At 44.2% G+C, this 16,375-nt stretch overlaps 2 protein-coding genes across 2 annotated transcripts in view; one reads left to right on the plus strand and one right to left on the minus strand.

Moving 5' to 3' along the window:
* The window catches only part of POLR2K (RNA polymerase II, I and III subunit K), a 153,090-nt gene that overhangs the window by 112,843 nt on the left and 23,872 nt on the right, over positions 1 to 16,375 (minus strand). The gene's annotated exons all lie outside the window — the stretch shown is intronic.
* Positions 1 to 16,375, plus strand: part of RGS22 (regulator of G protein signaling 22) — a 110,279-nt gene that overhangs the window by 43,572 nt on the left and 50,332 nt on the right. Inside the window, exons 14-15 of the mRNA XM_063451206.1 lie at positions 4,602 to 4,703; positions 14,730 to 14,924. Coding sequence (XP_063307276.1) covers positions 4,602 to 4,703; positions 14,730 to 14,924 — 297 coding nt within the window. The remainder of the gene's footprint in view (positions 1 to 4,601; positions 4,704 to 14,729; positions 14,925 to 16,375) is intronic.

The raw sequence follows: 16,375 nt of genomic DNA on the forward strand, positions 1-16,375 counted from the left end.
GACACTCTGTCTCAGAAGTTGAATACCACTGAGCGACCTGGAGATCTGGAGCTGAAGGAAGCCTTTGGGGGTAAACCATTTGAGAGCGGTTTAACCCCTTCAAAGAAAGAGCACCCAGGGGTCTCCTTGCATCACATCATTTTCATTTAGATAAAGTTGTTATGGTGACCAGAATGTTCCTGTAATTTGATGAAAGGAACACTATAGTGTAAGGAATACAAACATATATTCCTGACACCATAGTTGTGAAAACGCTATTCACCCTGGCTTTATGTGAAAATGACTATGCTCCTTCCCTTTCATGACACTGTCAAAAAGGGGCCAAGCATGGATGTCTTTACAATTATGTCCCCCCTCCCCCCCGGAAAAATTCCTGCGGACGTCCATGCTCAGGGTCCCCATGTTACCCAGTATCCCAATGTCTCAGCGTCCCCATGTCTCGGAGCTGCTGTCTGGACTCTCTGTGCAGAACTGGTCCCCGCGGATCAGTGAGTAGAGAGATGCAGGGAGGGAGATGCCGTAACTTCTTATCACTGCCTCTCTCAACACAAACAGCGACCCCTACTGGCCGGCGCTGGTATTGCAGAATAAACTATGTTTATACTGAGACAGACATTTGTATTGCCGGTATTACTGCAATACCGGCACCGGCTAGGCAGCCTCAAATACCTGAGAAATACTTCTGAGAAATACCTGGCAACCCTAAGAAATACATGAGAAATACCTGGCAACCCTAAGAGTAGTGTGTAAAAAAAAAAAAAAATGTAAAAAAAAAAATTATTATTTTTTTTTTTTTTTTTTTAAACCAATGGGCCTATTCCATGGGCCTGGGCCTGGAGCTGCAGCTCCATCAGCCCCTATGTTAATCCGGCCCTGCTCATACACACAGCATTCTCATACACACACACTGCAATCATACACACAGCATTCTCATACACACACACTGCATTCATATACACACTGCACTTATACACACACTGCACTCATACACACACTGCATTCTCATACACACACACTGCATTCTCATACACACACACTGCATTCTCATACACACACACTGCATTCTTATACACACACTGCATTCTCATACACACACTGCATTCTCATACACACACTGCATTCATTATATACACACACTGTAAATAAATATTCAATTAATATAATTTTTTAAGGATCTAATTTTATTTAGAAATTTACCAGCAGCTGCTGCATTTCCCACCCTAGTCTTATACTCGAGTCAATAAGTTTTCCCAGTTTTTTGGGGTAAAATTAGGGGCCTCGGCTTATATTCGGGTCGGCTTATACTCGAGTATATACGGTATTCACTCTCTGTATGGATATTATGTATCAATCTTTATATAGAGACGTAGCGTATATTCACACTCTGTATGGATATTACGTATCACTCTCTATATAGAGACAGCGTATATTCACACTCTGTATGGATATTACGTATCACTCTTTATATAGAGACGTAGCGTATTTTCACTCTCTGTATAGATATTATGAATCACTCTTTATATAGAGACGTAGCGTATATTCACACTCTGTATGGATATTACGTATCACTCTCTATATAGAGACAGCGTATATTCACTCTCTGTATAGATATTATGAATCACTCTTTATATAGAGACGTAGCGTATATTCACACTCTGTATGGATATTACGTATCACTCTCTATATAGAGACGTAGCGTATATTCACTCTCTGTATAGATATTATGTATCTCTCTTTATATAGAGACAGCGTATATTCACTCTGTATAGATATTACGTATCACTCTCTATATAGAGACAGCGTATATTCACTCTCTGTATAGATATTATGTATCAATCTTTATATAGAGACGTAGCGTATATTCACTCTCTGTATGGATATTACATATCACTCTTTATATAGAGACGTAGGGTATATTCACTCTCTGTATAGATATTATGTATCTCTCTTTATATAGAGACGTAGCGTATATTCACACTCTGTATGGATATTACGTATCACTCTTTATATAGAGACATAGCGTATATTCACTCTCTGTATAGATATTATGAATCACTCTTTATATAGAGACGTAGCGTATATTCACACTGTATGGATATTACGTATCACTCTCTATATAGAGACAGCGTATATTCACTCTCTGTATAGATATTATGAATCACTCTTTATATAGAGACGTAGCGTATATTCACACTCTGTATGGATATTACGTATCACTCTCTATATAGAGACGTAGCGTATATTCACTCTCTGTATAGATATTATGTATCTCTCTTTATATAGAGACAGCGTATATTCACTATCTCTATAGATATTACGTATCACTCTTTATATAGAGACGTAGCGTATATTCACTCTCTGTATGGATATTACGTATCACTCTCTATATAGAGACGTAGCGTATATTCACTCTCTGTATAGATATTATGTATCTCTCTTTATATAGAGACGTAGCGTATATTCACTCTCTGTATAGATATTATGTATCTCTCTTTATATAGAGACGTAGCGTATATTCACTCTCTGTATGGATATTATGTATCAATCTTTATATAGAGACGTAGCGTATATTCACACTCTGTATGGATATTACGTATCACTCTCTATATAGAGACAGCGTATATTCACACTCTGTATGGATATTACGTATCACTCTTTATATAGAGACGTAGCGTATATTCACTCTCTGTATAGATATTATGAATCACTCTTTATATAGAGACGTAGCGTATATTCACACTCTGTATGGATATTACGTATCACTCTCTATATAGAGACAGCGTATATTCACTCTCTGTATAGATATTATGAATCACTCTTTATATAGAGACGTAGCGTATATTCACACTCTGTATGGATATTACGTATCACTCTCTATATAGAGACGTAGCGTATATTCACTCTCTGTATAGATATTATGTATCTCTCTTTATATAGAGACGTAGCGTATATTCACTCTCTGTATAGATATTACGTATCACTCTCTATATAGAGACAGCGTATATTCACTCTCTGTATAGATATTATGTATCAATCTTTATATAGAGACGTAGCGTATATTCACTCTCTGTATGGATATTACATATCACTCTTTATATAGAGACGTAGGGTATATTCACTCTCTGTATAGATATTATGTATCTCTCTTTATATAGAGACGTAGCGTATATTCACACTCTGTATGGATATTACGTATCACTCTCTATATAGAGACATAGCGTATATTCACTCTCTGTATAGATATTATGTATCACTCTCTATATAGAGACGTAGCGTATATTCACTCTCTGTATAGATATTATGTATCTCTCTTTATATAGAGACAGCGTATATTCACTCTCTGTATGGATATTATGTATCAATCTTTATATAGAGACATAGCGTATATTCACTCTCTGTATAGACATTATGTATCACTCTTTATATAGAGACAGCGTATATTCACTCTCTGTATAGATATTACATATCACTCGCTATATAGAGACAGCGTATAGTCACACTCTGTATAGATATTACATATCACTCTTTATATAGAGATGTAGCGTATATTCACTCTCTGTATAGATATTATGTATCTCTCTTTATATAGAGACGTAGCGTATATTCACACTCTGTATGGATATTATGTATCACTCTTTTTATATAGAGTTGTAGCGTATATTCACTCTCTGTAGGACAATAACAACTTACAGGAACAATAGGTTGAAGAGGACCCTGCTCAATCGAGCTTACAGTCTATAGCACGAGCTTACAGTCTAAATGAGGTGGGGTATAAAACACATTAGGACAGGAAAATGATGGTGCATTCACCAACACTAAGCATGATCTATAAAAAAAAAAGTAAGAAAGCGCTAAAACAATATATATGATACTAAATTCTCTCAAAAGTTCTACAAATATACAGCACTTATAAAGAAGCTCAACACATAAAAAAGTTTCCCCAAGTTTATATAAAATAAAAATAGCAAGAAAATGCAAGCGCTTAGTAGATCGTAATAGAAGGTGGTGGTTAGAAAGTGTGGTTTAAAGTTAGTCAGTGCTAAGCGTAGGGGATTCATGGTTAGAATCAGTGGTATTAAATAATTCCAAGTGGAATATAAAATGGATATCAAGGACTCAATTGACAAAAATATGGTGTTTTCATTTAGCATTTGGTGTCTCCACGTAGAGTAGAGGTAGACAACCTTCGGCACTACAGACTACATCTCACATAGTGCTCTTACAGCCATAATGCTGGTAAAGTATCAGGGGAGATCTGCAATGCCGAAGGTTGCCTACACCTACACGTTTGAGCTTGCCTGAGAGAAAGGACATGAATAAGTGTGGGTGTCATTTCCAACCTGCAGTCAGCTTCGCTTTCAGTTTGGCTAATTGTGAATTCATGTTGATTTCCAACCAATTTGCCCCTTAGTGAATAATTCTACAAGCTTGGAAAGACACCCACAGCCATTTACGTCCTCCATTCCAATCAGCCCAAAACATAGAAAGCAATGAGACACAACACTCAGCAGTTGGAAAGTGTATGGAGATAGGAGCAGGCATTAATATTATAGCTTTCTAGTGGAGCTGCTTTACACTGCAATGTTTCCCTTGGCTTGCAGATATGGGAGAACAGTGTCTACTTCTGGTTTGATCTGCAATCATATCGCCATTTGTTTTACCAAGAAGCTCTGGAACCTTTTAGGCTGCGTAGACAGTCTCAGGTAAGTACCATTTAATGGTCACTCTGTGACGTCAAGTGCTTGACAGGTATCATACTTGGACATGTAAGAAAAATGTTATTCTTACAAATTGTTTCTGCCAGATATTTCTCTCTATGTAATTTTGGTTCCCATCATTGGGGGAGCTCCGTTATTATCTGATCTTATTTATTTATTTACATAATGACACATGGCATTATGTAAAATAAATAAATTATCTTCTGCTCTGTAATTTGAACTTTAATTATATAGAGGAAGCTTCTGAAGGGTCTTGCAAGCTATTAACAGAGCAGGAGATAAGAAATTCTAAATGAAACAGAACTTGCAATAAAGGAAGTATAAACATTAGATGATTTTTTACAGGAAGTGTTTAGGAAGGCTGTGTAAGTCACATGCAGGGAGGCGGGACTAGGGCTGCATAAACAGTTAGTAATTTAACTCCTAAATGGCCTGAGTGAATCTGAAAGGGCATGATCTATACACCAACATTTTTAATTAAGCCAAAGTTATTTTGATGACTATAGTGTCCTTTTAAGGCAAGTATGAAAAAATCTAAAAGGGACTGTACCAGTAATCTCCACGCCTGCAATGGATTTTTTTTTAGTAGGCAGTTGCCTACAGACTCCTGTCTAGTAGGAGACATTTACCTGATTATACTTTTTTTTTATTTTTTTAGGTATATTTTTATATACATTTTATTTTGTTACATTGTACTTGCCTTTTTGTTCTTATTTGAGGAGGGAAGAGTAAACTCTCGACTTCATTAAGGAAGCAACAGAGAACTGATTTTTTACATTTTTTGTGGGTGAGGGTAACCATAACCACTTCAATACACTCCCGTGGTTATGTTGTTTGGAGTGTCCCTTCAATAAACAACTCAAACAGTAAATTAAACATTAAGATGGTATGCTGCACTCTGGTTTTATAAGTTGTGATTAATATTTACAGCAAATAGCTCCAACTTGTTAGTAACACCAGGATTCTCTACTATTCACGTGAACTGCAAATTGAATGCAACAGAAATATTGCGATTTTTTTTTTAGAATTATAGCGCACAGATGAGAATCAACACTGACAAATGGCTACATGAGCCACGGGATCCGCCTTTGCTCCTGAGATCACTTCTTGAGCCTATGCAAATACAGGATGTGTTTTCTTTGGAACGCAGGCGTGGGTTAATCTAAGTCTTCACCAAGAAGCCTGGCCCTGGGTCTTTCATAATATCCGTGTTCACCTTTGGCAACGGCATAGTGTCAGTGACAGATTTCTGTGAGAACTGCAATTACAATGGCTTCAGATATCGCAGGCATGTTACCAGTCCGCTCGCCCAGACACAAATCACAAAGTCTGCAGAGATCTTTGGGAATTTTTTATTTTTTTCAATTTTTTTTTTAGATTGATTACAGGACGAACTACACCATGTTTCGCTATTCTGGCAGTTGTAACACAGAAATTGGAATTTATGTTTTGGGAAAAATAGGCTTGTAATTGAAGCAAAACAAGGCAGGTAGTTTTTTTTTTTTTTTAAAGATTCTTTATTTTTCATTTTTCATTCTTCATAAACAAAGGTTGATGAACGTTTTACAGAAAAAAGAGGTTGGTTAGTCAGGGGGTAACAATGATACGACACATTTTTATTTACACATAACTCTGGCATTGTGTTTGGTATCTCATACATAATATTCCCTTGGGGACTTGAGAGTTGGGAGGTTCGTGTGTATGACCTTACAGGTCATGTTCTCTTTGGTCAGCCGTTGTTGCGGGGGTTTAGGTCAGTTATGATATTTCTGACCAGGTAACGGTCCCGAAGTTTGCCAGTTAATAGAGACAAGTTAGGTTGTAGGCTTGTTGGGTCAGGTATTTTGATGACGGTCGTTCTATTGTTGGGGGAAGGGGGAACATTTGTCTTGGGAATTACGGCCTTTGGGTCGTTTGGTGACTATGGCGATGGTGGCATGGCCTAGTAGGTGGGTTGGGTGCTGTGGGGAGGGGGAGTGTTGGGTAGGTGGGTTGTTAAGGGTGGGGAGGGGGTTATGAAGAGGGGGGTTAGAGGCTGCTGCCCTCCTGGGTACATCCCCCGAGCCCAGGGTGGGTGGGATTGGTGTGGGGTTGGCTGGTTAGGTGTGTGTCTTCGCATTCGTTCTATGTTGGTGGTGTTGGTTGCGTGATCTGATAGATCACCATGGGGGGTTACTGTGGCCTTCTAGCCATGGGTCCCAGACTTTGTGGAATGATTTAGGGGTGTCGTGTATCTGTGCTGTCAATCTGTCCATATCTATACTATCTGTGATTTTTGCGTATATTTGAGGGTGGGTGGGTATACGTGATGTGGACCAGTGTTCTGCAATTGCTCTGCGTGTGGCAAGGGTCACTCTTGCTATGAGTTTATTTTCATTGCGGGTGAAGCTATCCAGCGGTTTGGAGAGTAGAAGAGCCCATGGGTCGAGGGGTACTGGCTTGTCCAGTAGTCTGGATAGGAGGGTCGTTATCGTTAGCCATAAGGGGGTAAGTTTAGGGCACGTCCACCAGCAGTGGAGGAAAGTGCCTGTTTCGCCACATAATTTCCAGCAGAGGTTGGTGGGGCACTGTTTCATGGCTTTTAGGCGGTAGGGAGTGAGGTACCATCTGAAGAGCATTTTGTATGCCTGCTCTTGATGGGTGACGCATATTGAAATGGATTTGATAGATGCCCAGATGTCAGCCCAATCTGAGGGGTCTTCGGGGGGTCCCAGGTCTTTCTCCCAGGCCGTGATGTATGGGAGGGATACCTGTGTGTGGTGTGTGGTTAGTGTCTGGTATATGGTTGATATTTGGCTCTTTCTGAATGGTGAGTGGAGGGTGTCCCTTTCAAAGCTGGTCAGGGATGAGGTTGCTGCTAAGCGGACTGTGTCTGTTGCTGCGAAGCTTCGAAGTTGGAGGTAGCGGAAGTAGTCGTACGTGGTTAGGGTTTCGGGGTTGGGGATGTCGGTGTATTGCAGGGGCTTTCCATTGGGGTAAAGGTGTCCTAGTCTAACTATGTCTCGGTCTTCGAAGTGGGCGTAGTCTTGTGGAGTGAGGCCTGGTGGAAACATTCTGTTGCGGAGGATTGGGGTGAGAGGTGATAGGCCCGTGGACAGCTCGAATTTGTCGCTTAGGTGGTCCCAGAGGTCTAGGGAGTGGGTGATTGTTGGGGAGGTGGGGGGTGGCAGCGATCTGTATTTTTTTTGGAGCCACATGTATTGGGAGGGGTGTTCTTTACCGAAGATGAGATGTTCTAAGTCTACCCAACGTTTGTGTGAGGGGGGAAGGTGCCAGTGTTGAATTTGGGTGAGGTGAGCCGCATGGAGGTAGAGTGTAAGGTTGGGGAGGCCTAGCCCTCCGGAGGGTTTGGGTACGTATAGTGTGGATCTACGGACTCGGGGTTTTTTCCCGTTCCAGATGAAACGGTCTATGGCAGTTTGCAGTTGTTTGAGGTCTGTTTTTTTACAGGGGATGGGTAGTGCTTGGAAGGCATAGAGGAATTTGGGTAGGAGGTTCATTTTAACCGATGCTATTTTCCCTAGCCAAGATATGGTCATCGGTTTCCAGCGTTCCAGATTTAGGAATGCTTTTTGGAATAGTGGGGGGTAGTTGGCTGTGTATAGGGTAGAGGTGTCGTTGGTGATTTGGACCCCTAGATAGGTGATCGCTGATGGGCATAGTCTGAAGGGGAAGTCCCGTTTCAGGGTGTGGATAGTTGATTCTGAGAGGTTAAGCGGCATAAGGTCTGATTTAGTGGCGTTTAGTTGATATCCGGAGATTTTTGAGTAGCTTTGTAGGGTTGTTAGGAGGGTGGTTAGGGTCGGGACGGGGTTAGTCAGGGTAAGGAGGATGTCGTCTGCGTATGCTGCGATTGTGAATGTTTCGTCCCTGATCCGGAGCCCTTCTATGTGTGGGTCATTACGTATGGTCTCCAGCAGAGGTTCAAGGGAGATGGCGAATAGTAAAGGGGACAGGGGGCAACCTTGGCGGGTTCCATTCAGTATGGGGAAGGAAGGTGGGGTGATGTTGGGGATTAGGAGGTTTGCGGTCGGTGTGTGGTACATTGCTTTTAGAAAAAGGGTAAATTCTTGTGGGAATCCGAATTTGTGGAGTACTGTAAAGAGGTATGGCCAGAGAAGGCGATCGAAGGCCTTCTCGGCGTCTAGGGAGAGTATCGTGGTGGGGAGGCGTTTATGATTGGCATACCAGATGAGGTCTATAGCTCGTCTGGTATTGTCTTGTGCTTGTCTTTGAGGGATAAAACCTACTTGGTCTGGGTTGATAAGTTTTGGTAGAAGGGGGTTGATTCTTGTCGTCATCACTTTGGTCAGGAGTTTTAAGTCTATGTTCAGTAGGGAGATGGGGCGGAAGTGGCCTGGGTCTTCGTGGGTCTTACCGGGTTTGGGTAGGAGAGTAATGTTCGCTCGCGTCATGTCGGGGGGTAGTGGGGTGCCTTTGAGCATTTCGTTAAATACTTTGCATAGTCGTGGGGTGAGTATGTCTCCAAATGTTTTATAGTAGATAGCTGTCAGGCCGTCAGGGCCAGGGCTTTTATTGGGTTTTAAGGTTTTTATAGCTGCTTGCAGTTCTTCTGGGGTGATGTCTGCGGAGATTATCGTTCTAGCTGTGTCTGTGAGGGAGGGGAGGGGGAGTGTTTTGAGGAAGTTGTCTGTTAAGTTTGGGTGAGGTCGGTTTGGGGGTTCGGGGTGTGGTTGTAGAGGGACGTAAAGTAGTCTTGGAATGTCTTCCCGATTGTGTGGGGATCTCTACTCAGTGTGCCGTCTGATGTACGAATCTTGGAGATTCGTTTCGAGTCCGTTAGGTGCTTAAGGCGTTTTGCTAGCATCGAGTCTGCTTTGTTACCCTTCTCGTAGTATTTTTGTTTGGTCCATGTGAGTGCTTTAGCTGTGGCTGAGAGTGAGAGGCGTTTGAGCAGGGTTCTGGCTGCTGAGAGCTGGTCAAAGAGAGAGGGAGTTGGGTTTTGTTTGTGTAGAGTTTCTAGACGGCCTATTTCAGAGATAGTGTCCATGAGTTGTCTGTTGTGTTGTTTTTTGCGTGTCGTTGCAATGGCTATTAATTTGCCTCTTATGACCGGTTTGTGGGCCGCCCAAAGGGTAATTGGGGAGGACACAGAAGGGTCATTCAAGGTGAAGTATTCTTTTATGTTTTCTGCCAGGGACATGGTTACGAGCTTGTCTTGTAGGAGCTGTGAGTTGAGCTTCCATGTCCACGGACGTGTCATGTTGGGAATTGAGAGGGTGAGGGAGATGTCGGCATGGTCCGACCATGTTATATGGCCTATGGAGGTGTGTGTGATTCTGGATGTGATGTTTGGGGAAATGAGGAAGTAGTCGATACGGGAGTAGGTGTTGTGGGGATGGGAGTAGAACGTATAATCTCGAGTGGAGGGGTGCTGGGCTCTCCATATATCCAGGAGGTTATGTGTGTGAAGGAATTGAGAGAAAGGGGCGTCGTTGTGCGAGGGTCGTGGGTCCCCTTGAGATTTGGATGTGCGGTCCAGGGTTGGGTGGTGTGTGGCGTTACAGTCGCCCCCTACAATGGTGAAGGTTGCCTTTAGCGTTGTTAGGTGGGCCGAGAATGTTTGCCAGAAAGCTGGGTCTGGGGTTGTGGGGGCGTATAAGGAGGTGATAGAGTAGGTTGAGGGTCCTATTTTGCCCGTGAGCGTGAGGTATCTACCTTGCTTGTCCGGGAAGACTTGGACGTCGGTCAGAGGGCAGGTTGTTTTAAGTATGATGGCTACTCCTTTAGTTTTGGCTTCTGGTGAGTTGGCATGGAAGCTGCGGTTGTAGTGTTTGTTTCGGATTGGGAAGTGTTTGTGAGGGGTGAAGTGGGTTTCCTGAACTAAGAGAATGTCTGCTTTTTGGCTGTGGGCCCATCGTAGTAGGGCGTGACGTTTTTTGGGGTTGTTGAGGCCCTTTGCGTTGATGGAAACACAGTGTAGCTTGAGTGTCATGGCCGGGGTTGAGTTGGTCAGGTGTTGGGATGTGTCTGTGTGGTGTGGGAAGATCTAGAGATTGGGTATCGGGGTCTGGGTATTCCCAGGAGGGCAGCAGGGGGGGGAGGGTGTGGCGGGGCGGGTGGGTTGTATGGGGGGGGTATAAGTGCTGGTCTTATCTCAGTTGCCAGCAAGGGTGGTCTGTGGTGTCTGGGGTCTCCCTGGTTGGAGTGGTCAGAGACCGTCGACACAAATCAGGTCGTGTGGGGGGAAGAGGTCGTCTGTCTAGGAGTGGGCGGCAAACAATTTGCGATTGTAAGTGGGCGGTCTGGTAATAGTGCAAAACCTGGTGTAATGGAACCTGTAGAGTAACTTTTGGAACTATTTACAGCGGTGTGTACTTCTTGCCGCGCCTCGATGCGACATTGGGTTGTCTAGTGTGTTACGGCTTAGGTCTCTTCTGTGTGGGTAATACGTCGTGGTTTAGGGGTCACGTCCCCCCGAGCCCATGTCTAGGGTGGAGGGCCAGTGGAGCCTTGAGGTCGCCCATGGTCCCCATTGCTGCCTGGGTATCTCATATCCATGAGGCTCAGGGCCGTCGCGGTCCCCCGCCTCCCCCGTCCCGAAGGCGGGGGGAGGGGGAAGGCCGCCAAGACCCAGGCCGTGTCCCCTCCCGTCCCCGTCCCTGCCAAAGTGGCACCGTGGTGTGGTACCCGATCTCCGGACCGTCGCGGCCCGCCGTCCCCCCGCCCCCGGGGGGGAGGGGGGGAGGGTAGGGCCGCCAGAGCCCAGAGGTATCCATCTCCAGCCGTCCGCCGGCTGTCCCGATCGCTGAGGCCGAGTCGGGTGTAACCTGTGTGATGCAGTGCCCGCCTCAGCCGGGTCCGTCGTAGTCCGCCGCCCCCCCGTCCCCTAGGGGGGGGGGGGGGGGGAAGACCACCAGGGAACCGGGACCTCCCTCCTCCTATCTCAAGTATAAAACAGAGGCTTTCTCCAGAGACCGTGCACCCCACCCCAGCATCATACATAAAACATAAAACAGAGATTGTCCCCATAGAGCCCCTACGGTATTCTCAGGGTCCCCAGAGTTTTGTTGGTCGCGCCGGAGGCGCCGCGTCCACCCCGTACCCGGGCCGTCGCAGTCCTCCGCCCCCCCCGCCCCCAAAAAAGGGGGGGGGGGGGGAAAGACCACCAGGGCCCCGGGGCCTCCACCCCCAGCCCCAAGTGTAGGACAGCGGCTGTCCCCATGAAACCATATCCCCACCCCAGCCCTGGGCATAAAACAGAGAGTGTCCCCATAGTGGTCTTACGGTATTCCCAGAGTTCGTAAAGTTCTTGGAGATCGTGTTGGTCTCATAGGTCGCTGTCCAGCTGCTGGGTGTTGGGGTGTACTTTAGGTCGATCAATAGTTGAGTGGGGCCTTAGGCATATGCGTCCTGGGGTGCTTTGCGGTATTCCTCGAGGTGTTGTGTGGCCCCGCTGGGGTCTCCTAGGGCCGCGGGCAGAGGCGTACCAATCTGGGGAGGCCCAGCGCCGCCAGCGCGGGGACCGGTGCTGGAGAGCAGAGTTCCCAGGGGGGGGTCTCGAGAGCGCTGAAGTGTTCGTGCGGTGGCGGGGCGAGCGCGACAACCAGAGTCTCGCGCCGGGCCCCGGGGTTTGCGGTCAGGTCTCTAGATTGGTTTCAATGCGGGTATCAATCAGGGTTCTTCTGTACATGCAGCTGGGTCTAGTGTGGCGGGAAGGGTCCATGTGAAGTAGCTGTAGTTAGGGTCGTTGTGGATTCGGTCGAGGCGCGGCAGCCGTGCCGGTGTGTGGGTTTAGGCTGGGGGCTGCCTGGGGCGCTGTCTTCTGTCGCGCTCCCTTTGTGGCTGTTGGTCCCATGTTCGGTGTTGGGCTGCAGGTTGTTGCGAGTTTGCGGTTATGTCTCGGGCAAGGTCCTGGAGGCCTAGTTGTTCGGCAAATTCCTGGGCTTCTGAAGGCCTATACAGCGTGTATGTGCGGTTGTCGTGTCGCACCATGAGTTTAAATGGATGGCCCCAGGAATAGCGTATTCTTCTTGCTTGTAGTGCTTGGGTTAGGGGTTTCAGCTCTCTGCGTTTGCGGAGGGTTGTAGGCGCTAAGTCCTGGTATAGTTGTACCGCATGACCCTCTATTTGAAGTGGGGTCTCTCTAGTTGCGCGCATTATTGCTTCCTTAATGTGGAAGTAGTGGCAGCGGACTATGATGTCCCGTGGTTGTGAGGCATTTGCGGAGGGTGGGCGGAGGGCCCTGTGCGCTCTGTCGAGGAGAAGATCTGACGGTGGAGCGTCTGGCAGCAAGCTGCTGAAAGCCTCATGAAGCATGGCGTTGAGGGCTTCTGGTGCGGAGGATTCCGGCAGACCTCTTATGCGGATGTTATTCCGCCTGGATCTGTTGTTCAGGTCTTCTTGTAGGTCCTCTAGGTATGCTATTTGTCCCTGCACTTCCTTGAGTGTGGCCTCGTGGCTGGAGGTGATGGCGGTAACGTCGGCCATTTTGTTTTCCAGGGTGTGAGTGCGTTTCGTTAAGTCAGTCAGGCCCTCTTTGAGTGGGGCTAGGTGTTTTGTCAGCTCATCAGCCACTAGTGATTTCATGTCAGATAGTAGGTCTTTTAGGTCTTTCCTTGTAAGGGGCGAGGGCTCCCTTTTGCGGCTAGTGACGCTGGTGTCAGAATCTGAGTCTGAGGCCTGCAGGCTGTGTGTGTCTGGCAGCTCTTTGTCTGACCTGACTTTGAAGATTGGCGCTACGGCTGCTCCGGTTCTGGATTTTCGTCCCCCTCCCATCTTAATGTGTTCCGTTGTGGGTCGGGGTCGCGGAGGTCAGTTTTCGGGTGTCCTTGTGCGGTATTGCCCCTAATGTGCGCTGATAATTGTATTGCCGCCACGGAGCTCTCCTACAACGCGGCCATCTTCGTCGGCGGTTAAGCTCCGCCTCCAGGTAGTTTTAGTATTATTATTTTTATTTATTTTTTTTACCTAGAGAGGAAAATAGATTCTGCTTCATTAACCCTTGGTGTCCACGAGGTTTTATTTCCTGCTGTTATATCAAATGTAAAAGTTGCTAAAATGGTCCATGGGGATAAAGTAAAAAAGAAAAAAACAGGTTAGAATGATGAATTTAGATATGTGGGTTACAAGTATAAATACAGTACGTAAATTGGTGAAAGTCTTGCCCACTAGAACAAATTAAATATAACTACAAATACAACTTAAAAACATGAAAGTTGATTATTTATTTATTTACCAATTATGGCCTAAATGGTTTAAATATGCTTTCAAAGCTTTTTCACTACATGAAAACTGCAGCGAATCCGTAAGGAAGTTCCAGGGCTTTATCCACTGAACAACAAATTGTAATGAATTGAATTCCAAAGCAAAATGTAGGCAAAAAATTCAAACCCTGATTATGGCTCATTCGAGAATTTTTCCAGTTTTGCTATGTTGCACTACATAATGTGATTCAGAATTGAGTTTACTACAATTTGGTGCTTAGTGAATAATTCTATCAGGATTTAGTCCGAAATGAAAATTCCACAATCTCTGTTTTACCACTTTTCCGATTTCGGCTGTCAATTCACCACATTCTGCAGCTCTTGTCCATATAATATTCGTGACTCGTGGTGTAAATACCCGGAAAGTTGTGCTGCATTGCTGACTCGCAATGTATCAAATTAGCCGAGATTTTTTTTATTCCAACCCTATACGTTTTGCCTATAATTAGCAAATTCTGTTTACAGACAGTACAGTGATTGTTAATTCCTCAAATCTAAAATGTCGGTTAACGACGTTTGTGCTGCTGCTGGCCACCAGCCTTAGTCATCATAGTTTAAATTAATAAACCCATTGGTTTATTAAACCCAACATCCAAAATGATATGCTAGTGCCCCACTGCTATAATGATTCACCCTGCACAATCAGTTTAAATATGATCGGAATATGTTGCAGAGGGTAAACTGACTCTTCTAATCTCATGTCTGATGCAATATTCCTTAAAACTCAAGACCACAGTAAAACGAATGAAATTATTTATTGACCAAAAGCAGTTTCATTTTCCAGCTCATTTTTGGCACTTACCTTGCTCCCTCTGCCTCAATGGATATCGGTGCTGAGCAGAACATAAAAAAAGACATTTACCAGAAACTCGATCCACCTTTTGAGGATTTATTCGACGCAGCTGAAGAATACATTCTCACACTTCTCCTCTCCGCTTGGATTCAAATGACTGAGTTAAACAGACAAGCCTACAGGAAGGTACTGCCAAATATTTAGCTTTTATGTGCATTTTTATTTCTTTATATCTTGTCAGTCAGGTAGTGTGAATTGCTTAAGACTGGGATTGTTCACTAACCCTATCCCATGTTACAATAATCCACTTTATTTTATCTACAAATATTTCTGTGTTTGATGGAGAGGGCATTAAGGAAGACAGAAACTGTTCGGTTCCTCTAGGTATATTCTAAAAAGCAACAATGGAGAAAAAAAAAATCACAATAGTAAAGTATGTATAAAAATGTTCAGTAACGATTATTCCTTTTTATTTTTCGTAATTGATTACTAACATAAAAAAGAACCATTGTAAAAAAAAATGCAAAGAAAAATTTACACCAAAAATGAATGTGTTTAGCTAAAATAGTTGGATTTATTTATTATGTTTGTTCAATTATGATAGTTTTTACTATTTATAAAGTGATTTGTGGCACAATATTGTTTATTAATATATTTATTTATGTATTGCCAATTTGTTAAATGGACTGTCTACTTAAAATCTGACAATATATTTTGAGTGCATTTTATAAAAAATACAATAAAAAAATATTGCCATATATTTTGCCAGAACGTTTTTCTCAGTGCATTGCATTATGGGTCTGTCGGCAGCTGCCGGCAGAGTCCTCCCATACCAGGATGAGATGCTCCAATCAATAGTGTCTTATCTGTAATGACAGATGATATAGGAGGACAGGAACTGTTCTATAAACTATTAGCATTTCTATAAACTTTTAGTGGCTGCTATCAGTTTGTACACATCCTGTTTATTGTTTATGCGTTTCACAGTCGCAGACCACACATGTTCAGTCTACGGGTTACATCTCGAGAAGAGACAGCCTTTTTATTGGGTATGCAGTATGTTTCACATAACAGGCAAAAATGGAACACTGGATACCCAGAGTTCCAGGCTGCCTAGTTTTACAAATCACTGGTGCTATAGCCCACAGTCAGAAATGACACTGTGTCAGGGTGCGCTGAGCTCTGTACACTTGACAATGACTGGAAAAGTGTATGATCATCCTTTGGCATGATGAACTTCTTCTCTATAATGGCTTATTCACTAAAGTGAGAATTCAACATTTAGAGTGAAGCTCAATGAATCAGTGATCTGAGATTTAAGTGGAGCAGAGTAAATTCAATTACTATAAAAGGTATGGCATGATTTAAGTTTAAGACGTACGCAGGTTAAAGTGACATTGTCACAAATGAGGAATTAGCAGTTTTCGCAAAGACCCCACAATGTGACATGTCTGAAAGAGTGAAGATGACTGAGGGGGAGCAGATAGGAAGCTATACTTACTGTGTCCCTCCCCAGCGCTGCCATCTGCTCGCCACCAGACTTCATCCGCCAGAAGCGGTTGTCCCTATTGTACTCTTGCTCCTGTGCAATAAGGCGCCAAAGGTATCTGTTCAGCATCGCGCAAGATAATGCCTGT

The sequence above is a fragment of the Pelobates fuscus genome, chromosome 4 (assembly GCF_036172605.1).
Source record: "Pelobates fuscus isolate aPelFus1 chromosome 4, aPelFus1.pri, whole genome shotgun sequence".
NCBI classification, from domain to species: domain Eukaryota; kingdom Metazoa; phylum Chordata; class Amphibia; order Anura; family Pelobatidae; genus Pelobates; species Pelobates fuscus.